This window comes from Ursus arctos, unplaced genomic scaffold (assembly GCF_023065955.2).
Source record: "Ursus arctos isolate Adak ecotype North America unplaced genomic scaffold, UrsArc2.0 scaffold_24, whole genome shotgun sequence".
Classification (NCBI taxonomy): domain Eukaryota; kingdom Metazoa; phylum Chordata; class Mammalia; order Carnivora; family Ursidae; genus Ursus; species Ursus arctos.
The window spans coordinates 17,350,642-17,375,352 of record NW_026622919.1 but is presented as its reverse complement, the minus strand read 5'-3'; the positions used below and the strand labels follow the sequence as shown (position 1 = coordinate 17,375,352).

General features: G+C 54.5%; 1 protein-coding gene across 4 annotated transcripts in view; it reads right to left on the bottom strand.

The window, feature by feature from the left end:
* Positions 1-98: 98 nt before the first annotated feature.
* MAP3K14 (mitogen-activated protein kinase kinase kinase 14) overlaps positions 99-24,711 on the bottom strand; it is a 51,726-nt gene continuing 27,113 nt past the window's right edge. For 2 of the 4 annotated variants that reach the window (XM_048225302.2, XM_044389186.3), the window contains 12 exons: positions 24,304-24,441; positions 17,998-18,127; positions 17,625-17,756; positions 17,035-17,139; positions 15,595-15,758; positions 14,978-15,128; positions 13,347-13,721; positions 13,086-13,192; positions 12,518-12,662; positions 11,573-11,673; positions 589-637; positions 99-384 (listed from right to left, as the gene is read on the bottom strand). In XM_048225302.2, coding sequence (XP_048081259.2) covers positions 203-384; positions 589-637; positions 11,573-11,673; positions 12,518-12,662; positions 13,086-13,192; positions 13,347-13,721; positions 14,978-15,128; positions 15,595-15,758; positions 17,035-17,139; positions 17,625-17,756; positions 17,998-18,127; positions 24,304-24,441 — 1,779 coding nt within the window. In that variant the 3' untranslated portion in view covers positions 99-202. Of the gene's footprint in view, positions 385-588; positions 638-9,539; positions 11,206-11,572; positions 11,674-12,517; positions 12,663-13,085; positions 13,193-13,346; positions 13,722-14,977; positions 15,129-15,594; positions 15,759-17,034; positions 17,140-17,624; positions 17,757-17,997; positions 18,128-24,303; positions 24,442-24,711 lie in introns of those variants that run through there. The other 2 variants (XM_026512603.4, XM_048225306.2) reach the window with 1 other exon arrangement.

Below are 24,711 nucleotides of genomic sequence, written 5' to 3'. Positions count from 1 at the left end.
GGCGTCCCCGGGGACACACTGCCGGTCCTGACAGCCGCTGGTCTTACCTGTGTTCTTGCGGGGCTGCCTGTGCAGCACGCGCTGCAGGCTGTGTTCGGAGGTCTGGATGAGTTTGTCTGCCCAGAAGAGGTGCTTAGAGGTCTGCACGCGGATGGAGCGACGGTTGGCGGACGCCTGGTCGTCCTCTGCCTCACTCAGGTAGCTAGAGGTGGACCTCATGCTCCACTGGCTGGCGTCCTGCTGCGTGTGGCACTGGGGGGACTCGATCCTCGGCTCCTCTTGCTCGGAGTCCTTGGGCTCTGGCTCCCCCTCCAGCTCCGGCTCCGGCTCTAGGTCCAGGTCCACTTGGGGTGGGGGCTCCAGTTCTAGCCATTCTTTCTCCAGCTGAAAAGTTTCAACAAGCTGTGGAGGCTCCTGGCCCTGAGGTCCTTCTGGGGCCAATTCTCCGCCCCCCACTCCTTCCTTCCTCCCCTCCCCTCGCCTCTTGGCCGACACCGGCCTGCGGCAGGTTCCCAGGACTGTCAGGGATTTAGGGAAGCTGGGCCTCAAGGAACCCGTACCTCCCCCCTCCCCCCTGCCCAGTGTTACCTTGGTCTCCTCTTCCTCTTGTACCAGCTGGTGTTGGTTTGGGCCACACCTACGACAGAAGGGGACAGAATGGGACAGAATGGATGACCGGCCTCCAGGGGGTGGGTGGGGTGGCTTTAGGGGGATGAGGGAGGTGTCTGGGGCCCTCAAGACCCCCTCCCCGCACAGAGGCTGGCGAGATGCCCCCAGCTCATCCACTCCCTTCACTGTCCTTGCACCCACCAAGAATTCCGGAGTAGCGTTTTCAATCTTTAGTGAGTTTAGGAGGTGCCTGGAGAGCTTGCCAAGTGGCCCCTTACCCCAAAGAGGGATCCAGGTAGTTGGAGGTAAGGCCCAGGATTCTTCCTTTTCATCAAGTATTCCAGTGAGCCAGTGCAGCTCACCTGCAGATCCAGTGCCCAGGAGTGGGCTCGCCACAGAGCAATGCCCTCCCGCTGACCTGCCCAACCCCAGCCTGGCGGATCTGAACGGAGGGTCCCCTCAGTTCTCGTGGGCAGTTTGCTGCCATCTGGGCCCTTATCCTCCGTGCTCAGCCACTGTGACGCCCTCTCCTTCCTCAGGCATCTGCTCCACCCCCCCTCCCCGGGGTTGCTCTGTACTCAGAGCAAGGCAGCCAGAAGGGCTCAGTTCCCATCCGTGTCCCTGAGTGTGCCCCGCCACCCCTCAGTCCTTCACTCACGTCAGGGGCTGGAGGCAGAAGCAGAAGGGGGGGGTGGTAGGACTCCCCCCACAACACTGCCCTTGGGGAGATTTTGGAAAGAAGCAAGATGGAGGGAGGTCCTGGGTTGGGGGGCATATGAAAACTTGGCAGTGGTGGCGGGGGTAAGGGCTGGTGGTCCTGGAGGGTGGGGGACTGGCTCTCACTGTGTCTCCACAATGTCCACTGACTCCTTGCCACAGCAGGGAAATCCATTGGCACCTGGCAGGGAGAAGGAGGTGAGGGCAGGGGAGCTGCAGGTGGGGACATCCCTGCGGGGGGGGGGGTTCTAGAGCCTGGGCAGGTGGTGCTGCTCCAGCTACCCCCTCCCTCCCTCCCTCCCTGTCCTGCATCTCAGCCCATTCACCCTCCCCTCTCCCATCTCGGCTCCCCCCTCTCTCCAGTGTCACCAGCCCTGCGCTCCCGGTCTGCTCCCCCCCCCCATGCTCGAATTTGCCTTTCCTTTGGCTCGCCCCAGTCCATCACTGTTCTCCACGAGGTTGGATGCTAACAGGCGTCACTGCTGTTTAGTGAGTGCCAGCCAGGCATCGTGTCGGGCACTTTCTGTGCTTTATCTCATGGACTCAACACAAAAAATGAGAAGAGGTTCATTTGCCCAAGGTCCCTCAGCTGATGGTTGCCGACATCAGGAACTGAATGCAGGTTCGAGGGAAGAGAAACTCTTAACTCCCCTGTCCCGAGTGCTATCCTACCCAGGAGTCTGCAACTGCGTGGGGATCCTTTGAGAACCTTCCATTCCCGCTCCTCTGCCCCCTTTCTCCATTCTTCTCTGGCCAGACTTCAGATCTGTTGCTCACCCTAATCCTGGCCCCTCCTCTCCTCTAGGCTTCTCACCCCCTCACATCCTGGGGTCACCCACCAGGGCATTTTCACCCCAGGCATTTGATCTGCGGGGATGCTGACAGCAGAGTTCCCATCAGAAGAGGATGAGCCGTGCCTTGGGGAAGGTTTCCCCACCCCAGTCACCTCCTGGAGGCTTGTATCTTTTACTGAAGAAGCTGCTTTTTCATCCTCCGGTGGGGGGCCGGGTAGGGGCACCAGGCTGTCCCATTCTTTGCTCCCCAGGGTAGTAGATGGGGGTTGATGGTGGAGCTGTCATGGCAGTGGGAAAGCTGGATCCCGCTGAGCCTGGAGTGTGGCAGGAAATGACGGCTTTGGCTCTGGCTAAGAATCGCTCCCAGGAGTATATCTGCAGGGTTAGAGTGTGCCATGCCTCTTTCTAGAGACGCAGGGGCTGCTTCTGTATCCGGGGTTTGGGCACATCCATGTTCTTCCTGGGCCTGTGCATCTTGGACCAGCTGTATGGCCGGGCTAGGAGTGCACTACCATGGACAGGCTCCCAAGAGCTAGCTTGGTGGTCTCTGGAATCTTCCACCAACTTGACTGCCATGTTCCATTGGCTTCCTTCACGACTCTCTTCATTTCCAGCTCCACCTACCCCCAGTGCTGCTTTTCTCCAGGCCTCTCGTCTCAGAGCCTTCGTTTGCTCCCTTTGCAAAATTTCCCTAGACAATCTAATCAACACCCGTAGCCTAAAGCCTTCCATGAACAGCAACGGGGTGTGGATAGGAAGAGAAAGTGTTATGGTGTGAACCTCGTAGTGGCATTGGGGGAAGCAGAAGTTTGAGGTTAACTCAACTTGGGACCTCTGTGCCCAACTTGGGAATGTTCTTTTTTTTTTTTTTTTTAAAGATTTTATTTATTAATTTGACAGAGAGAGAGACAGCCAGCGAGAGAGGGAAAACAAGCAGGGGGAGTGGGAGAGGAAGAAGCAGGCTCCCAGCGGAGGAGCCTGATGTGGGGCTCGATCCCATAACTCCGGGATCACGCCCTGAGCCGAAGGCAGACGCTTAACAACTGCGCCACCCAGGCGCCCCAAACTTGGGAATGTTCTATTAGGGATTCAGGTGACATTCTGTAGTATGTGGCCAATTGCTGGTTGCTAGTGTATAGAAATGTGTGTCCTGTAACCATCCTAAAATCCTATCAGTTCTAGTTTTTTGTTTTGTTTTGTTTTGTTTGTAGATTCCATAAGGTTCTTTACATAAACAGTAATGTGTGTGACTAGGGGCGCCTGGCTGACTCAGTCGGTAGAGCACGTGACTCTTGATCTCGGGGTCGTGGGTTCAAGCCCCATGTTGGGTGTAGAGATTACTTAAACAATTAAAAAAAAGTACTTGTGTGACTCAAGACAGTTTTACTTCTTCCTTTACAAACTGGATGTCTCTTATTTCCTTTTTCTGCTTTACTGTACTGAGAACAATGTTCAGTACAATGCTGAATAGAATTGAGAGTGACATCCTTGCTTTGTTCCTGACCTTAGGGAGAAAGCATTCAGTATTTCACCATTAAGTATGATGTTAGCTGTGGTTTTTCCTCAGAGATGCCCTTTAACACATTGAGGAAAGTTCCCTTCTATTCCTAGTTCACTTAGTTTTTACAGATTTGGTTTTTTTTAGAGAGAGCGCGTGTGTATGCGCACAAGGCATGGGAGGGACTGAGGCAGGGAGAGAATCCTAAGCAGACTCCACGCTCAGCGCGGAGCCCAACATGGTGCTTGATACCACGACCCTGAGATCATGATCTGAGCTGAAATCGAGTTGGACTCTTAACCAACTGAGCCACCCAGGTGCCCCTTAGTTCACTTAGTTTTTAGTTAGTAAGAGATGTTAGATTTTGTCTGATGCTTTTTCTGCATTTATTGAGACGATTATATGGTTTTTCTTTTTATATTCTTTTATTTATTAGTAATCTCTATACCCAACATGGGCCTTGAACTCATGACCCTGAGATCAAGAGTCATATGCTCTTCCGACTGTGCCAGCCAGGTGCCCCTGCTTTTCTTTTATAGTCTGTTAATATACTACATGTTATGTGTAACATGAACAATGTTATATATTCTTCTGTTAACAATTCTCTTACATTCTGTTTATTGTGAAATAGATTAATTTTGAATGTTAAAATCAATCTTACATCCCTGAGATAAATCTCACCTGGTCATAATGTATTATCATTTTACACATTGTTGAATGATTTGCTAACTTTTTGAAAGAAATCTCACATAATGGTTCATGAGGTACATTGGTGTATAATTTTCTTACATTGTCTTTGTCAGGTTTTGATATTAGAATAATGTTGGCCTCGTAGAATGAGTCGGGAAGTATTCTCTCAACCATTTTCTGAAAGAGTTCGCATACAATTGGTATACTTTCTTCCTTACGATTGGCGGAATTCACAGGTGAAGCTTGGGAACCTGGGCCTGGAGTTTCCTTGTCCATTTCATCTAAGTTGGCAAATTTATTGGCAAAAGGTGTTCATAATATTCTTTATTATCCTTTTCATATCTGTAGATTCTGTAGTGATGCCACCTCTTTCATTTCTCATGTTGGTAACTTTTGTCTTCTTTCTTTTTGTCCTGTTCGGTTTGGCTAGAGATTTGTCAATTTTGTTGATCTTCTTGAACAGACAGAGATATGCCTGTTTCCTCCGGATCATCCTAAAGTGACATCTGCCGGGGAATCAGTCCTGCAGTCACAGGTTCCCAATCAGCTTTTTATGATGTCACTCTTAAACATGAACAGTTAAGCATGACCAGACATTTGAGGAAACTGCCCACATGCAATTGACAGACCGAGAGAAAAGATGACTCTAGAATACCAGAGGTTCTTTGGGAAACAGAAAGGAGCTTTAAAAATACTCTAAAATCTTGAGATTCTGAGATGTAGATATTCAACAATATATACTGCATCCAAAGAGCAAGAACAGGTTGCTCTTAAAAAAATTAGGAAAAGAAAGAGCTATTGGCAAAAAGACTTGGAAAATAAAACAGAAAATCCTCCCAGAAAGTAGAACCAAAATATCAAGACAATGTGAGAGAAAATGATCAAGAGGCAGTCTAGTTCTGAGATATAGAAAGGGGATCTAGAAAGAATGGAGAACATGGAAAAGGAAGGAGAAAAATTTTCATGAGCTGACTGATGATGTCACTGGCTTAAAAGGGTTCACCGCAAGCCCTGCACCATAGATGTCAAAAGATCCTTGCTGTGAAAGTTCACTGCACCAGGAACAAAGAATTCTTAAATCCTTCTAAAGTGGAAAAACCAGTCACCTACAAGGGGAGGGGGAATCAGTTATACTGGCAGCAGTGTTAGGAACAATGGCTGCCTTTAAAATTCTGAGGAAAATGTTTTTTAACCTACAAGTTTATATCCAGCCAAACTATCATTTCAGACATGGAAGGACTCAGGAAATTTACTTCCTCTTTTTTAAGGAGGTTATCTGAGGATGTGCTAAAACAAAATAAAGGTGTAAAACAAGAGAGCCAGGAAGGAAATAGTGGTCCACCCCAGGAAAGCAGCTAAGTCCCAGGATTTTAACTGTATAGAGGCAAGAAGATGAAGGGTTCTGGGCAGATTTCTGAAATAAAGAAAACATGATAGAATAGTTGATTAGATGTAGAGGCTGATGAAAATTAAGACTATGATAAAACCAAAGAATATAAGGACAAGGCAACTAGAAACTCCAGGAAAAACAAAAAGCTGTATGAGACAGAAAAGGTAACTCTGGTACCTTTCCTGGTTCTGCAGTGAACAGTAGTTATGAGTCACAATAATGTTAAGCCCAGTTTTCAACTTTCAGAATCAACATATAAATAAAAATTGGAAAATATATTTGTGGCTATAGGACAATGTAAATGTTACCAACCTTCATATTTAAAAAAATAAAAATGCAGGCTAGCATCATTGGGAGGTGGGAGGGAGGGAGGAAAGATGAAGGGAAGAGTAGGGGCACTAAAAACTTCATCTTAGTATGTGTGGTGTCAAAAGATATTATCTAAAGTGATGACAAATAAAGGCATAAGTATATTAAACTTACAAAGGTATCAGCAGATCTAAAAATGATGTTGGGAGGATGGGGGAGGGTGGATCCATTAGAGCAGGAAGGTGATAATGTCTAAAACTGATAAACCAAGAAAGAGTTCATGAGCTTGTAGAAAGATAAGGTAACTAGGCAGAAAAACGGTTGTAATGAAACAGTTGTGATTGCTCTGAGGAGTGATACTGGGGGTGTGCTACAGGGGATACTTGCTTTTCATCACTGAATAAACTCTTCAGGGCTATTTAACCATATGCATATATTTCTTTGATAAAATTCATGTTGAACCCCTAACTAAGGGCCAGGCACTGTTCTAGGGGACACAGTGATGAACACAGTTTCTGCCCTCCTGGGACTTCCAAACCTGTGGCTGGGACCACAGAAGATCCTCCAATCCCTATTTCTCATTCCCACTTCTCCTGTGCTCTAGACTCAAAATCCAGTCATTGATCGCACATTTCTCCCTAAGTAGATCTCTCCCTTGTCAGAGCCTTAGATGACTCCCATCTCTGAAAGGTCCCTTGTTTTCTATTGCAATGATGCTCCGTGCTCACTTCTTCCTGGAGACCTTCAGGACTCTACCCCATGGCATCTCCTCCAGTTGCCCCAGCCCCGTCCCTGCTGACCTTTAATTAGAGGTGGGCAGAGTATGTGGGCTGCCCACTTTGAATCTCTGATCCCCTGCACACAGAGTCTGCAAGGGAGATGCTCTTAAATTTGTGTGAAGAAATGAACTCTTCATCCCTCTCGCCTGCCCAACCACGCGGCTTGTCCTCCATTTTTCACCTCAAGTTCACCCCCTGTGTGTCTAGACTCGAGTGTGGCCAACAGAGTTTGCATGCCTGATCCATCTTCCTTCCTAATCTCACGTCTTGATCACCCCCTCTCCCCTGGTAATCTCCCCCTCCCTGATAATCCTTCATTCTAGCACCCAAATTAGAAACCTGGGTCATTTGTGAGCCCTCTCACTTCCCCGGCTTCTGACCTCCCTACCTCTGATGTTGACCTTGTGCAGGTCCCTTTCTCTGCCCCCACTGCTTCTCATCTCCCAGCACCAAAGTCAACACACACCTAGCACTGAGTGCTTTCCCATACATTCCATCTGCTTTGCCACTTTATGCCCAAGGGGTCACGACTCTGTTCTCACAGATGAGGAAACTGCACAGGTCACCCTTCTGTTAAGAGCAGTGCCATGACCGGAACCCAGACCTGACTGGCTCCAAACCCCATGATGCTAACCACTGTGTTGTTGGAAATCTCTTTAGGCGTCTAGCTGGACCACTGCAACCATATTTCCCTGCAACTTGGGCTCCTTAGTGACCCAAGGTGAGCCTGCTGCATCACACTGGCCTCTGGTCACATCCAGACTGTGGATTGGCTTCAAAGATCCTGTATGGTCTGACCTCTGCCCTCTTGTTCCATCTCCTGGTATCCAGCTCCCTCCTCGCTCCAAGCGTAAGCTCCCCCAGAGCACAGCGAGCCCTTCTGTGCCTCAGTGCCTTTGCACCTGCTATTTCAGATACCCAGGAAGTCTTTCTTCTGGCAAAATCCTACTCATTCCTGACAGGCCAACCTACCTCTTCAGTGTCATCTTCTGTGTGACACACCTAGCTGTCCTAGCCACATTTTAATTTTTTATTAACTCATCAGACTCTGGGCCTAGCACAAGAGTAAGAGCTGAAAGGGGTGCAACGAATATCACAGGAGTGAATTAAGGCGTCTGCATCAATTTGTTACCCACGAGTTTGGGAAAGGGAAAAGCTGTTCTCTGGTTGTTGGTTCTTGGCACACTTTTAATGCTGGCCCGCGTCCTCCTGAGAGAGAAGGTCCCCAGAAGAAAGCCCCCATTTCAGTGGAAACCTAAGGGGCAAGCAGCTATGCTCACTGCTACAGAGCAGAGTGCAAAGGACAAGGGAGGCGCTCAGTGTTTGTGGAAGCCAACTGCTTCTCTCTGCAAAGGCTCCAACCATCAACCAGGTACAACTGAATGGGATTTTGGGGTTATTAGCAGTTTGGGACCATTCACGAGTCGTTCCCTGGGCACAACGCCACTATTCCTTCCGTGTGCCCAGAAGCCCTCCAAGAGCGGCTGAACCTGCAGCCTTTACTCCGAGGTGTGCATGCGTGCCTGTGCGCACACGCTTGTGCCCTGCGCATGGCCCAGGCTGGGCGCGCTAGTCTGGGGGCCAGGAGACGGTCGGCTGCGGTCAACCGACCTTCCGGGTCGACCGACCTTCCAGCCGCCCCGGGCTTTGGGAGCAGGGGGAGGGGCCCCGGGCCGATTCCCCGCCCCGCCCACCCCTCGGCGCCCGGCCCCGCCGCGCGCCAGCCCGCTCCCACCTGTCACCCCCATGCTGACCGAGGCTCTGTCGGGGAGGCGGGGAGCGGGCTGGTGGCTGCTGCCCCTCCGCCTCCAGTGCGCTCTTTGGTTGGGGGCTGTGGGGGGCGCTGGAGATGCTGGGGGCGCCTGCGCCTGTGATGTCGCCGCCTCTGTGACGTTCCTGCCCCGACCCCACGGACGGAGGGGGGAAAAAACGCTCCGGATTCCCGGCGGGTGGGCGGGGCAGCCGTTGTGGGGTGTCCTCCGGAGGAGACTCTGCCACCCCGTGCCCGAGCACTCTCCCCAGACGGCGGGCTGCTCGGCTCTACCCCGCAGGCCCAGAGGCAGCCACCACCGGTAAGCTTGGATGGCCTTTGCACCTGCCCCTTCCCAGGGTGCAGGGCCCCTCCAGGAAGCCGCTGACCCTGCGGCCCGTGCCCCCAAAGTGTGCGTGTCCATGCATACACACATAGCTACTTGAGCAAGGCTTTGGGTAGGGGGGTGTGGAGCCAGATGTGACAAGCCTCCCCCCCCCCCCCATATTAGTGGCACCCATCCTCAGAAGGGCCTGTCTGGAAAGCAACAGGAACCCACTCCTGGAAAGTCATCTCTGCTCACTCAGGACTGGGAGTCTCTTTGTTCCTTGGAAGCAGGTCTCAGGGACAGGAGAGGGTGAGGCAGTCTTTGTTCTGGGCTCCTGGTACCCCCCCCCCCCCCCGCCATGTCAGGCCATTGCCCGGGCCTTGGCAACCTCGCCTCCTCAGCCTGGCAGTGTTTGGCCAGGGACTTCCCTACTTGCCACTGGGTGGGGCATCTTGCTTAACTGGTGTGAATGGATAGGCCAAAAGTAGGATGGGAAGCGCCCACTGGGAGCGGTGGTGGGAAGAGTGACCTTACTCAAGGGTTGGAAACAGTCCTGGCCCAAAATAAAGGGCAGATGTGACAAGATCCTACCAAGAAGGCACAGGGAGGCAGCTATTAGGATCTGAGGTTCTATAAGCAGACAGGCGAGAGTGGGGACAGCCATGGCCTAACACATTTGTCATCACCCCAAACTTTATTGCGTACAGAGTACCACCCGAACTCTGCAGTACCACCGCTGCAGCTCTTCACGTGCTGGGGGCCGGGGGTGGGTGCTCTCTGGGGAGAATGGCTCGATGTGGATAGCTGGACACAGGCTACCTTGGCAAGACACGGGGACGAGCTTCTCCCGAGGAGGACTCCCAGGGGGACACCCCTCACCTCCAGGAGCAGAGTAGCAGGCCCCCACACAAGGATTCACAGTTGATTAATGCTACATGAGTCCGGATCAGCCCCCCCCCATCGAAGACGAGACTGGGCTGGGGCAATGGGGTACAGTGGGGGGGCTCATCTTAAAGAAATCTGGAGGTTTGAGGGGTCATGCGCGTGGAGACAGGTCAAGACCGGGATCCCTTCACCCCATCTCCTGGCCTGCTTACGCGCATACAGAGCCACGGGCCTGCCCTCCTGGAGAGCGGCCATGAAAGTGCTTTGAGGTCATCAGAGTGCAAAGTGCGGCTGGCAGTGCCCCCCGAGGCGAGGGGCAGGGCAGGGCCAGTGTGAGTGTGAGGCCTGGGCTGTGTCTCAGGAAGCCGGTACGCACGATGTCTGAAGCCGCAGCCGGGGGGACAGCAGCGCCTGCGTCTGCTGCTTTCTCGCACACGGGTCACAGCCCATCCGCAGACTGTCCTGTCGGGCCGGGCTCCTGCCACCCTTCACCCCGACAGACAAGGGGGTTGAGTGCCAGTGAGTCATGGGTTGTGCTGGGTCTGCAGCTGCGGCTCGGGGCCTGCTGCTCTGGGGGGGACTGGTGGCCCGCAGCAAAGGGACACGTGCTTGGGGACTGAGAACCATTTCACTTAGACATGTGTGGTCCTTGGCGGAAGCTGAGTTTGGCTCCGGACCTGTGTTGCTACACGCTGACGGTGTGCCGTGGTCTCCCAGGGAGACTTCCCAGTGTCAGGCGTGGCTCCCTCCCCGACTCTGTCAGAAAAGTTCCTAGATCGAAAAGGGGGTTCGATGGCCACGCAAGGGGGTCAGAAGGCTCCCTGTTCACCCAAGAGTGGGTACGCCTGCTGCCCAGCTCCTGTACTGGACCTGGGTGTGGGTCCTTAGACACTGGACACTGCTCCACCTGCTCGGACGCCGAGGGACTCTCCCACCCCTCCCCGACCCAGGCCGGAAGCTACATTCCCGACGGCCAGCAATCGGCCACTGATCCAAGCAGATCAGGCCAGCTTGTGTGGACCAGGGCAGAGAAGACCCTTTTCGTTCCCCACGGACGGGAAGAGGCCTCCTGCCTCCCTCCTCCTCCTCGTGTGGGCCCAGGGTGCTCTCCTGGCGGGGTCAGGTGGGACATGGGAGATCCTGGGAGGCGTGTTGCCTGCCCCTGGTCCCACCGCTGAGCCGGGGGGTGGCAGATCCCTGGGAGCAGGCTGACCCTGGGTGCCAGGGGAACACCGAGCACCAAGAAGGCAGGCTGCCTCTGGCTGAGTGCGGTCAGCGGTGGAAGGCTGGCTTAGGGCCTGTTCTCCAGCTGGCCATGCTTGACCCTCCAGCTCCAGGCAAAGCTGCCGTCAGGCGCCAGGGTGCACTGCAGGTCGATGCCCGAGTCTGGCACCTCCATGTCATAGTGCACGGGCTGCCCATCCTTGGTCACCAAGCTGAAGGCTGCGGCCGGGATCTGGGGGCAGAGCAAACCAGCGGGCCTGAGACCGTGGCACGGGGCTCTGAGGCTGCCTCAAAGTGCCAAGCTGGGGTGTCCTGAGGCACGGGGAAGGTCTCCCTCCAGCCAAGCAGGCAGTCCTGAAGGCCTACCCTTGCCCTGAGTCCCGGAGGACTCAGAAAGTCTCACCTGGCCCAAGGGTAGGTTCTGAGGACCCCTCAATTGCCACTGCCCGGCCTGCCCCGGGACCTCGGGGGGTATCCGAAGCCAGCCATTCCCTAAGTGCCAGTTCTCCTTATTCACAAGCCTTCCTTCCGGAGGGCTGGGCCAGGTACACTGACTTCTGGGACTCTGCCTCTAAGTAAGTGTGTCCCTGCCCCCTTACCTGGCTGCTGATGCCAGTTGCGATGTCCCCCACCTTGACCCGGTGGAACTCCCGGATGTGCAGGTGTTCACCATTGAGAGACTGTATTTGGATTTTCACACCTAGAAGGCAGGCAAGGTGACCGTCAGTGGAGTGGCTGGTGGCTCCCAAAGAAGCCCCATGCAGAGGGATGCAGGATAGCCGTGAGGTAGCTGACATGACATTGAGGCTGGAGTTGCCTAATGTCATACACCTGCTGGCTCTTCCTGGTAATTTTCTGTCAACCCCTAGAATTTGGCTTGCACGATGCAAGAGCTAAGGTTGGCTCTTTTGGGGAACTAGTGTTCCAACTTGCACACAAAGCAGAAGGGAAGTGGAAACGGAGACTCTTAAATTAGCTTGTGGGCAACTCGGGCTGTAATGGTCTCTGAGTTGGAGCAGCCATCGGCCAGGCCATGGGGGCTTGATGCCATGTGTCACACTGGCGCTGGGAAGAGCCAGGGGACGGTGAGCTGATGGAACCGTCGTTCTGTCAAAATCACAACGTGACCTATGCAGCCACGCTTGAAAACATCTCATCTTAGGACCTGAAATCCCAGAGAAGGGTCCCAGCAAACTTGCTCCCGAGTTCTTATCATGTTCCTCCTCTTCCCTTCAGAAGACATTATTTCTTGACTCCAGGCCAGGAGAGACTGCTCTGTGCCCCAAGCAAGGGGCCTTCTGGAACCCCATCTGCGGCCCACGAGGGGCAATGGTCCTTCATCGCCCCACCAGGAAAGGCTCTTGGGCAATCAGGGCCTCTGCTCTAAACTGACTTGGGAATGGCCGGGTCGCTCCAGTCTGGGCACCAGGTGCCTTCCTCACCAACCCCCCCAGGGGAAGGGGGACCTAAACTCCCTCGGGCTCCCTAATCCCAGGCGGATCAGGTACTGGGGGGATGCTGTGCAGGCGAGTGCTGGGCTGTACCGTTGAAATAACTCGGAGTGTCAGTGGGCCGCCCCCGGGCCAGCACCATGTTCCAGCTGGAGCTGCGGGCCTCTGCCTGGCTGTTCCACGAGTGCACGCCGGAACTCAGGGTGTCCCGCGAACTCTGAGAGGCCTTTGATGGGTTCTGAAAGGAGAGTGGGTGCGACTCAGGCCCCTGGGCTCGGGGGGACCGTCTGTGGCCTTGGTTGGATTTGGGGCACAAGGGCTCTGGGCCCTCCCCTGGGGTGAGGAATGCTCACGTCCTGGGCTGCAGTGTGGCTCTCCTGGGCACTTCTGGGGCTAAGCAGGGGGCTGAGGTGAGGGCTGTTTCTAGGGGGACCCAAGCCCGAATCTTCTTCCCACTGTGCCTAGCAGCCAAACCACTCCCCAATTCCCAGGTGCGTGAAGACGGATTTTTCATTCTGAGAAACCACGACCCCCTGCCCCGCTGGGGAGCCCTTCCGAAAGGAAGGGGGGACTCCCACCAGCCTCGCTTTACCCCTCCTTGCTCACAGCCCGCTCACCCACTGGACACGAGGCTCTGGCCCTGGGTCCACGGCCAGCTTACCTTCTCACTGTCGTCCGAGAGAGAGAGGCTGTCGACGCTGAGGCACGAGAGAATCTGCTCCTGTTCCTCCAGCGAGAAGGGCTGGGACAGGCTGTTCAGGAACAGTTCTGCGGAGAGAGGCCGACGACGGCTGTGAAGACCGGGAGCGCCCGGCCCGGCCGTGGGTCTGGCCGCACGGACCGAAGCAGCGGACCTCCGGGGGAGGGCGCACAGGCCGTGGGGGACCCCGGGACCCAGAGGCCCCCCCGGGGCCGCCCGTACCTATCTCCAGCTGCTGCAGCTCCTGCTCGGGGAGCGGTGCCTTCCGCTCGGCCGAGCTCGGGTGTTTGGTAGGCGCCGGGTCCAGGGACGACAGAGGCAACGGCTCCCAGGTCCCAGACTCCTCCTTGCCCCAGGTCAGGCTCGGAGACTTGTTCCGCTCCGGGGGCTCTGGAGGGAGTGGAGGCTGGAGCTGAGGGGCCCCGCCTGTCGTGTCCTCAGTGGGCTGGGGCCCCCGGTCCCCCGGCGAGAGCTCCCTCGGCTGGGCATGCGGGGTCCGGTGAGAGGGGCCCGGGCTGGGCGGCGCGTGGGCGGCGAGCGGCGGCGGATGTCTCGGCTCTTTGTACTCTCCCCTCCAAGGGCTCCTCAGACCTCCCACTACGAAACAGAGCATGCTCGGTGAGGGGGAGCAGGCCAGCCCAGACGCCGGCAGGCCGGGGGGCCCTTCCCGAGCAGAGGGCTGGGAGCAAGCAGCCAGGGAGAACTCTTGTCCCACTCAGGGACACAGTTTAGGAGGGCACCGCGTGGTCTTGGAGGAGGCCTCTTCCGTAAGACGGCCTCCTACAATGGGAATACGCCAGTATTTCTGTCTATTCCATCTTCCTTGTAGGTAACAATCGCAAATTTAAAAAATGACAAATGGCTCTAGGGAAGGACTCTGTCAGTAGTAAAGAGAAGGTTTAAAAACAGCCCTGAGGTAACAGCAACTTCGAGTTCCCATGTAAACTGGCCTCCTTGACCTCCCCCTGCCTCCCCCACCGCCACCTCTCTTAACCCCCCCCCCCCCCCAGTCAGTGCTTCCCGAGGGCACCATTTCTCTGCCGTGCCGGGGGAGTTCATCTGTGTTTGGGGGGGGCATGCAAGGTCTCTCTCCTGTTATATTTATTCTCCTTCGATTCCCATAACCACTGCCTTTCCCCTGCCTGCCTCCCGGTGACATCCTATTACGTCTGATGTGTCACTGGGGTTCCATCATGTTTTTGCAAAGTGTGTGTTGTTTTTATTTATCAATATTTAATTTACAAAAAAGGCATCATGTTCTCGGCCTCGCTCTGTCCACCCTCTTTTTACCCGGCACTATGGTTTGAAAATCCAGCTGGGCTGCTCTGTGAACACTGACTTGCTTTCGCTGCCGCGTGGTGCTCCATGGGACACACCCCGCCCGCCACCCTCGCCTTTGGCTCCTCCACTCTCCCGGGAAGGGACGCGCCACGGCCCCCTACTGCCCTCCCACAAATGACTCACAGGTCACAGGTGTGCAGGTGTCTGCGGGGTGCCCTCCAGCGGGGCAAAGGGCCACTGCCCCACATCCTCACGGCCACTCAGTGCTACTTTCTGCCTTTTCTCACTCACTGGCTGGAAAATGCTACCTGGCTTTAGTTCGCATTCGCTGATTCCTAACGAGCTCGAGCCCCCTTCATATGTTCTAGTCCCCATCCCCCATCGGCTGAGCTTCGAGGCTCAGTACAAAGCACTTCTCCTCACGCCACCGGTCTCCTGTGAAGCGCAGAGTAGGTGTCATCCCCATGCTCTAGATGGGGACACCAAGGCTCTGAGAGGTTGAGTACCTTGTCCTTGGCCACTATACCACGCTGTTGCCTCTCCCGCCCCCGCAGCCAGTGGGGGGCTCTTACCGTGCTGCAGCGCCAGGCTGACCTTTCCCCCCAGCTCCACTGCAGACGCACGGTGCCCAGGCTCTTTCCTCAGCCCCTCCTGGATGGCCTGGGTGGTGAGCGGGGTGCAGGAGGGTGGGATCTCCCTCACAGGTGGAGGCTCGCTGGCGATCTGTGGGTCAGAAGGCGACATGTGTGGCCTGTCCCCCCTCACTCCCCAGCACCCAGCTTTCTGTTCTTGCTCTTCTCCACTCTCCCCTACCCTGCGGTGCTGGGGTGGGCCACAAGGACTGGAGAGGGCTGGGACTTTTCCAAGGAAAGGGAGGAAAGGGGCCAAGTAGGCTGGGCCAGGGCCAGGCAGCAAGACGTGCCCATGACCTCCAGGCCCAGCCTGTCGGGAGGCAGGTGGAGGTGGCCCAGGGTATGAGTGGAAGAGAGCCCTGACCTGCCACGAACACCAGGAGATCCCTCCCTTAGGATCTCCCCTGGGGCCTGCAGATTTGGGTGTCAGGATCCCACATTTATGATCCCATCTGCCACCGAAGAGCAGCCAAAATGGCGGCCACCTCAAGCCTGTGGTCTGGGCGCCGGGGCCCTGCCGGCTGTCCCTCCTAGCCGTCCCAGGCGCTGGCACTGACCTTGAGGCAGAGCGGCCCCCGGAAGTACTGGGTCCAGGGGTGGCAGCCGTTAAGCATGTGCAGCATCATGCAGCAGCTGCTCCACACGTCCACCTTGGCGTCACAGGGCTTGCCCATCACCACCTCGGGGGCCATGTGGGTCTCGGTGCCGGGGATGTAGTCCCCTGGGAAGGTGGCATGAGACCGAAAAGCCAACTGTGAACTCTGACGGGCACGAGCTTGGCAATGACCACCCCACCACACACCCCAGTCAATTCCTGAAACACCTGGACTTTATCTCTGTTAAAGTACCTCAAATAGAGAGGAAGCTTCCAGATTACACTTGCTGGGGAAGAGCTAAGCCAGGGGCTCCACTGGGAACTGGTACAAAGAATGTATCACCCAAAATGCGGGCTTGCCCCTTTGGACTCAATCCTTAGAATACATTTTTAAAAATGGGGAGGGGCCTGGACATTGAAAATTAGGTTGTAGGAGACTAATTCATGGCTTGATGTTCCTGAAATTTTAGTGAGTGGGGAAAAAAACCCCACAAAACTTCAATGCACAGAAGACTAGAAGGATCAATACCAGATGTGAAGATCCCTCCCCTCCGCCGGTGATTCGTATTTTTTATTTTTGCTTAGTTCTACTTTTGACAAAAGATTTTAGAAAAGAAATTATTCTTGTGATAAAAAAAAAGTCCCCACTAGTTATTGTAAAGTGACAGGCAGGTGTCTGTCTTCAGTTCACATATTCAGAATCACCGAAAGTCCTTTAGTAATAGAATCACTTCTAAAAGACTATTTTTCTATAGGTCAAGAGGAAATAATTTTATGCTTAATGTTATAAATGAAAAAAGCAGGGCACAAAATTGGGTTATATCATTCACTACGTACAGGGTTAAAAAAAAAAAAAGATGACCTGGAAGGAATTACTTAAAATGTTCATGATTGTCTCTCTGGGCAAGAGAAGCAGGGAGGGTTCTTTTCCCCTCTTCTTCTAGACCATGTAACTCTGTAGTTGTAAATATTTTACAATGGACGTGGATTATTTTGATAATCAGGAAACTGTAAGTTAAAAACAAAGATTTCTCCAGCTACGGAGCCTCGGTCCCTCATCAGTCCTCCCGTTGTGCTTCCAGAAACGGTGCTCAGAGGCCCGGGAGGGCTGAGGCCACAGGCTGCGAGCACAGCTACCCAAAAAAGGCTCCGAGAGGGCTGGAGCCGTGGGGGCTCTGTGGCAGAAGACCTGGGACAAGGCGTGAGCACCTGACCCTCACTCCTGTGTTTAAGCATAAGAGAAGCTTCCTGCGAGCCGAGTTGTTGAGGGGCTGACGTGTAATGGTGAACAAAAAGTGCTCACGTCTCTGACTGCTATTACGCAAAGCAGGGGCTCATGCTGAGTAGAGGCGGCGGGTCGGGGGGGTGGGGTGATTCTGGGGGGGGGCGGGGCGGGGCTTACCCGTGACCAGTGACTTCCCCAGGCCATCAGGTTGAAGGCACACAGCATGGCCGAAGTCACAGAGGGCTGCACGGCTCCCATCGCTGGACAGGAGCACATTGTCAGCTGCCAGGCCACCCAGAGAAGAAGAGGAACAGGTGAGTCACGTCAGGCCCCAGCCCAATCTGGACCTCCAGTGACGCAGCTTCTGGCTGACCCTACGTGGCAGCTTCTGAGGACTTCCGTTAGTCATGAGGAAGGCAGGAGTGTTATGGGTTCAGGCTAGAGGGCAGGTAGCAGGCGGATCTCTGAGGTACAGGGACAGAGTTTACTCCCAGGACACTGCCGCTCAGCTCTGCTGTCCCCACCCTCCCCCCGTGGTCCCCGGCGCACAGGAGCTGTGTGGGCAGCACTGCCCACTGGCAACCATGGTGTCGGGCTGAGGGCTTGGGAAACACTTCCCCTTCCCACCAGCACGGCCTAGTCAGCCTGACTCAGGCCCTGCCGCAGGGGATGGCCAGGCAGGCCCAGAGGATCTGGGAGGAAATCAGGCAGGATGAGGTAAGGAAGGAGCCCACTGGGGACCAGGGCGGTTGGGGCGTGAGCCTCACCTTTGATATCTCCGTGCAGAATCCTTCGGGTGTGGAGGTATTCCAGCCCTTCCAGAGCCTGGCCCAGGTAGTAAAGGGCCCGGTCCTCCGGCAGACAGCCCTTCTGCTTTATGAGCTGGCCCAGCGAGCCACCTAAGGAGACCAATGGCCAGTCTTTATTTACATGGGGCAGTTCCAGGCCTGTAGGCAGGGCAAGGGCAAAGGCCTTCAAAGGGCAGGTGGTTGGAAAGTAGGCCTTTCCTGCCAATGTCACAGGGTCAAGAGGTTAAAAATAGAGTAACTGGGGACCAAGGTCAACATGGGCAAGACTCGGGGAAACCCCAAATCTTGGCTCTGAACCATGAGGGGGAAAGAGTGGCGCCTGGCTCCTTACCTTCCAGCAGTTCCATGAAGATGTTGACCCAAGGACCTTCCTTCACAGCTCCATACAAAGGGACAATTCTGGGTGAAGTCAGTCCCGCACATGCCATCAACTCCTCTGCCCGAAACACTTCGATGCGCACCTGGCAGGACCCAGAGGTAGCAGTGAGTCAGGGTGAGCGCCCTGGCTGTTTCCCCGGCAGGACCCTCGGTGCTCCCTGCACGGAGACTGCTGATATTCCTCGTGTCGATTCTGAGGCCAGGCAGGGACCCTCAGAGACTAAGCTGTGTACCCTGGGGGCCACGTTCAACTGCTAGTACTTGGTTAAAGTTCTGCACTGCTGATGTGTGTGGAAGCACTTAGAATCACACAAAAACTACAACCCTTATCCAGGCCCCTGGCACGCTGCCCACCCGCAAATGTGCCAAATACAGAACTTTCTCTCCCCCAGCCCAAATGGCTGGGCCATTTCTAGGACGTGGGACCTTTTGTTTATCAACATCATGTCTATTCCCCAGAGGCCAGGTTTCCATCTTATCTGCAGCCAGAGCCAACGCAGCCAAGATCCTGGCTCTGTCAGCACCCTTCTCAGTGCTCTTCTCAGCTTGGAATTATTTGTCTTTTCCCCTGAGGATGAAAATGTCCATGTAGACGGAGCAATGCTTGTTTATTCTGTTTGCAGCTGTTTCCCCAGGATCTGGGCCTAAGAGAGGCTTCTCAGAGGGAGTGGCTTGGTCAAGGACCACATACTCCTTTGTGCAGGGACCAGCGTAGCATGGCGGGAAGAAATAGGCCTGGGATACAAACGTCCTAGACTGAGACTCTGGCTGGGCCATTTCCAAAGATAGATCACTTGCCCTAAGCTCTGTTTCCATGTGCAAACGGCGGTGACAGCGGTATCCGCTCCTGCGGAGAGTGAGGATTTGGAGGGCTGGTAATCAGCACCAGGCGGGGCAACCAGTGGGTGCTCAGGAAGCGTCAGGTGCCCAGTTCCTCCAGCTCAATTAAGAGCAGCTTATTAAACACTTAGAATTCCCAACAGAGACGTGTTGTCCTTTCTGGGTGCTGCCGGTTCTCGTGTTAGCCTTGAGAGGTACCACCAGGGGGCGCCAGTGGCAACCAAACCAGCCTGGAAGAAATCATTCAGGACCTGGCAGAGGTCTGCTTGGAGACATGCTGACTTGGCACGAGCTCAGCCGATGTGGGGCTTTTGGGCTTTTGGACTTTCGCCTATCCGTGGAAAATGTCTTCTGGTTACAGAATATCTGGTTTGGTTAATCACCTCGCATAAACTTTGACTCTCTTGTCATGTTTCCAGCTCTGAACCTGAGCTGGAAGGAATTCGCCAACAGGACTTGGATTAGCCAATGTCTTTTTTTTTTTTTTTTTTAAGATTTTATTTATTTATTCAACAGCCAGCGAGAGAGGGAACACAAGCAGGGGGAGTGGGAGAGGAAGAAGCAGGCTCATAGTGGAGGAGCCTGATGTGGGACTCGATCCCAGAACACCGGGATCACGCCCTGAGCCGAAGGCAGACGCTTAACCGCTGTGCCACCCCGGCACCCCAGCCAATGTCTTTAACTCTCGAGCTGCGAGCGGGCACTCTGGGGCGTCCCGGACAACTCAGGATTCTGGGGCGCCCTGGAGGACTCAGCCGGGTGCTGCAGGTGTTTGGCATTGGAGGGAAGCAGTGGTGATGGCCATCTGTGGGACATCACCCCAACTACTAGTTCCAGAGAGTTCGATTTCAGTATTAGCTCGCGCTCCAGTCTTCCCATACATCCCTACGAAGCTAGCTTTCTGGAGGCTGCAGGAAAGGAAGGTGAGGGTGTCCAATCGGATTTCAAAATTTGAGAATTGTGTAGTGCCCACTGAGGCATATATCCTGTTAGTAATTGTGGTTAAGAAAATATTATTAAAAAAAAAAAGAACAGAAGAAAAATTTTCTTTCCACTTACGTGCATTGTTATTCAAATGACCACTAAGTTAGGCTAAACACTATTGTGTGACCTAATTACTCAGTAAAGGGAACTTTTAGGTACTTGTTTTGGCATGGGTGCCATAAAAAATTACTGACACTAAGGGCTGCGAAGAACATTCGAGAACCTCTGCTTTAACTATTAAGAAATCCCTAAGTCCTTGGGAGTGTCCCAGCCATGTTAAAACAATGTTAAAAACATTCTCATCCAGGGGCGCCTGGCTGGCTCAGTGGGTAGAGCGTGCGACTCTTAATCTCAGGGCTGTAAGTTCGAGCCCACGTTGGGTGTAGAGATTACTTAAAAATGGAAATCTTTAAAAAAATAAATTAAAAAAAATTCTCACCCAGACACAAGGGAATCAGAGGGCACGCTTCAAAACACAAGGTGCATTAGAAGTCTGTGCCAGCCCCAGGGAGAGCAAGCAGAAAGGGCAGTCCCAAAGGAGCGGGTGGGGAGAACGCACACGGCCTTCCTGCCCAGGCCAGCAGCTGGCCCACCTCTCCTCCCTGGAGTTCAGTGCCCTCATCAGGGTTGTGGGATAGAGCTCCATGCTCAGTGGGAAGTCTGCTTGGGATTCTCTCTCCCTCTCCTTCTGCCCCACCCCCCTACAGGTACATGCGGGTGTACGTGCTCTCTCTCTAAAATAAAGTAATAATTAAAAAAAAAAAACCCCAAAACTAGTATTTACCGCCTAACACACGCCAGGTATGGTTCTAAACGCTTTGTAAGCCCCGGTATTTGCATCTTACAGCAGCCTGTGGGGCGGCGTTCTCACTGTCTTCATCTTCTAGGCAAAGAAGTGGAAGTCTGGACAAGTAACTTGCCCAAGGTCACTGGCAGTATCACAGCTGGGATTTTGGTTGGGGAAGCCTGACTCCAGAGATGCCAGCTACCCTGCCTCAGTGAAGGCCTTTCCAGGAGTCTGAGCTTTTCTATCCGGACCATTTTTTTCACATCCATTCAGGAGCGAGCACACCCCCGGGGGGAAGTGTGGTCAGCCATCACCTAAGTGCCAAATCCACAAGCCACCTCCCTCGGCTTAACTGCCTGCGTGCGGACACTGGGCATTGATTTTTTCTTCTTGGGACTCTCCCCTCTTGTTAAGTATTTGTATCCATTTTACCTTATCCGTAAAAAAAGGGATAATTGCGATTCTGTATATTCTCTTAAAGATCTCAGGAACATAAAATATGTGAAAGTAACTAACACAGGACCGGGCACATAGTAGCCTAACGAACAGAGGGCTCCCCCCCTTATTTCCTCTTTACCATGGAGATATTCTCCCCTTAGTCCTAGTTCTGCTTCCTCAACAATGAGGGTGTCCAGGCTGCTCTCACTCGTGTACCGCGCTGATGGCTGCTTCTACCACCTCCAGGCCGTGTAAAAGTCCATCCCCCATTACAACCCAAGCTCCTTTGGATTCTGCAACTCTGTCTCCAGCCCCTGGCACCCTGTGCTTGGTAACAGCGGGTTGGATTTGGCCAAGGCCACACTAACCAAGATGAGTGGCAGAGTCAAAAGGAGGCTCCCAGAACTCCATGCTCAAGCCAGATGTTCTTAAATGAATGGTTCTTAACCCTCTTTGGGCCACAGAACCCTCTGGAAATCTGATACGCGAAACAGACTTCCTCAACGAAAATGTGCGTGTACATACGACGCACAAGTACGCCATAGAATAAAGTCCCCGGAGCGCGCCGTCTATAAGCCCACCCGCTGACCAGGGTCTGAACTTCCACATTGGCTGCCGTATACGTACCGATGAGGAAATGCGTCCCTGAGCTACTAACACATGGAAAACATGGCACAGCCTCCAGAGCACAATCTCATTTTAATAAAACGAAGCTACGTATTTATGGGGCGCCTGGGGGGCTCAGTCAGGCGTCTGCCTCCAGCTCAGGTCATGATCTCAGGGTCCCAGGACGGAGCCCCAGGCTGGGCTCCCTGCTCAGCGGGGAATCTGCTTCTCCTTTTGCCTCTGCCCCTCCCCGCTCCACGCTCTCTCTCAAATAAAATCTTTTAAAAATAAACTACATGTTTACATATATACACACACACACATACATATGCATACATATATACGGTTTATATATATATATAAAACAAGTCTAAAAAGTCAAAGGACAGGCACCTCTGAGAATGGATTGGGGAACAGGGAGACTTTTGTGTTTTGGGGTATCCTCTGAATTGTTTCGTAATGAGCCTATGTTTATTTGCAATTAAAAGATCAAACAAAACCTTAAAAAACAAAACCCCCTACATTAAACCCTGGACTCATGGCCAATCAGCATCGGAGCGGAGGCCACTGATGTCGAGGAGGACCGAGGAAGTGCTGTTGTACCATGTGCTGGGTCCTCCTCAGGCAACACGGGAGGGTGCGCAGACTTGCTCTGATCCCCTGTGCAGCCCGACCTCTGATCCCTGCCCCCTCCCCCAACCCTACCCTCTTAGCAGGGAACTGGTTTTCAGACCCTCCAGCTGAAAATCCTAAAGGACACCCGTGCCTGCCCGGCTCCCCCCGACCGCCTGGTGGCACGTGTGCGGGCTGCCAACGAGCCATCCCCGCGAGACCTTGGCTGGGGGAGGCAGAGTCTGAGGGCGGCCAGCTCTGGCGGGCCTGGGCAGCAGCTCTGGCGCTTGGGAGCCCATTCGTTGTGGTTGGAGCTTTTCCGCCTGCCTCAGGGAGGTGAGAAATGGAGTATCTGTCCTCTTCTGCTATATCAGGGTTGTTTACCTTGTTGCCTGGGACTCAGAGGACCTCAGCAGGGAACAGCTGAGCGGCCCAGTGACTAAGCTCTCCCCAGCACTGGGCATTGGTCTCCGGGACACTTCACACTCTCACTCTCCTCCCACCCACGTCTCAGGAGGGACAGCTGAGCCTTCTCCGATGGCCTGCGGGGCGGGGGGACTGAGGAGGTCAGGCACGGAGCCTTGGCCTCCAGCGGAGGAGGGTGACCCAGGCAGGCACGAGTGCAGCGCTGCCGGCACGTGCTCTGGCCAGGGGCGGGCGGCGGGGCTGGAGCCTGCTTGTTTGACACAGAATGTCTGAAGTTTGGGGTAATACCTACGGATAGTCCCCTCTCCGCCTATCACCCAGCGGCCCCAACTCTCAGACTTGAACAGCCCGGCCCCCACACAAGCCAAGCAAGCCAGGTGATTCACATCCCCACGTGTGTCCCCACCGCGGAGAGCCACAAGTGCCCGTGCGAGCAGCGCCAGTGGCGTCCGCTCTGCATGGGACCCGAGCACGCTGGCCCTGCCGGGTCTGGCTGTTTGGTCCTCTTTCCTTTTGGGGATCACAGTGTCCCTGACAAAACCCGTTTGGAAACAAGACCCATCACTGAACTAGCTTATTTCCCTTTGCCGTGGGCCAAGAACATGGCCCATGGAACTGTTTCTCATTTCCGCCTCCTGAGGCCCAGGGCGCTAGCTCTGTGGCCATGTTTGGGCTGGGGACAAGGTGGCTTCCAGTTGAGGTGAGCTGAGAGTTGGGGTAGGAGAAAAGACATCTGAAGGAGAGCAGGCCCGACACCAAGGTCTGTGTTCTGCTGCTGCTGGGCCCGGACAGGGCCACCTGACTGAAGGAGGCCTCCGTTCTAGGCCTAGCTGTGTGGCTTTAGGCAAGGCACACGGCCCTCTCTGGTCTCTAGGTCTACCTTTGGTGAAGTGAGGGAGGCGGAGAGGTGATTCACACCTCTGCCTGCATCGAATCCTACGACACGAGCCTCCTCCCCCAGCCCCTTCCTAAAGAGTGGTTCACAGCTGAACTCTGAAGACAGACAAGGCTCGGTCTCTTGTTTAAGTCGCATTTCCTCATAATGTCCACCTCCCAGGACCTCTTATTCCTGCCAATGGGAGGCTGAGCCCGAACCTAAGTCCCATCTGACTCCCCAGTGCCCAGCCTCGTCCGAGAGGCCCCTGTCAGGTATAGGCCACTGCTCTGGTTATTACCTTCTGGCCCAGGTGTGAGCAGCCCCACCGTGTGGTTTAGGGGTTCCAGCTCTACATGAATCCCACGATGAGCCAACTGCCTTCCCGGTTTGGACTTGCCCCTAAGGGCCCTGGCATCAGGAGTGGCCCAGGACACGTGCACACTTGCATACTCCGACGTACACGCATACCAAATGCAGCTCCCAGGCCGGGACATGTGACTAAGACTGGTCCCTTCCGGTTCCAGCTGACCCCAGGGTGCCCAGCGACAGCCAGGCTCCGCTAACAAGTCAGACCCACGGCTGCCCTGGGATTGCCCCTGACAGAAAGCAGAGGGAACACAACAGGCCACCTGCCCGGCTTCCCTCTGCAGCCCCCAGAGCCTGGGCATGCTTTTTTCTTTGTGGCGTACCTTTTTGACTGCACACTGGAAGCCAGTCTGCTTGTCCTCCATCCTGTGCACCTCTCCGAAGGAGCCTCTGCCCAGGCAGGGCTGGCGCGTGGCCCAGTGGACCTCCTCTCGGTACTCATAATCCACCGGCTTGAGTTTCTGCGGTTGGCAGGAGAGAGAGGCCCGTTTCAGTGGCCAGGGCAGCAGAGGGACGAAGGGTGGCAGTCCTGGCCAGGCTGCTGGGGTGGAGCCCTCTATAACCAAAGACACCGCCGGGTCTGAGGCCGGGCTCTGGAAGGGCAGGACCAGAGCGGGTTACAGGAATAAGGTGAAGGCAAAGGAGAGCTTCGCAGTGGGGGGGCCCAAGTCTAGTTGATCCTCGGGATGAAAAACCCTTCTCCCCAGGCTTTGTGGTTGGGGACAGAAACG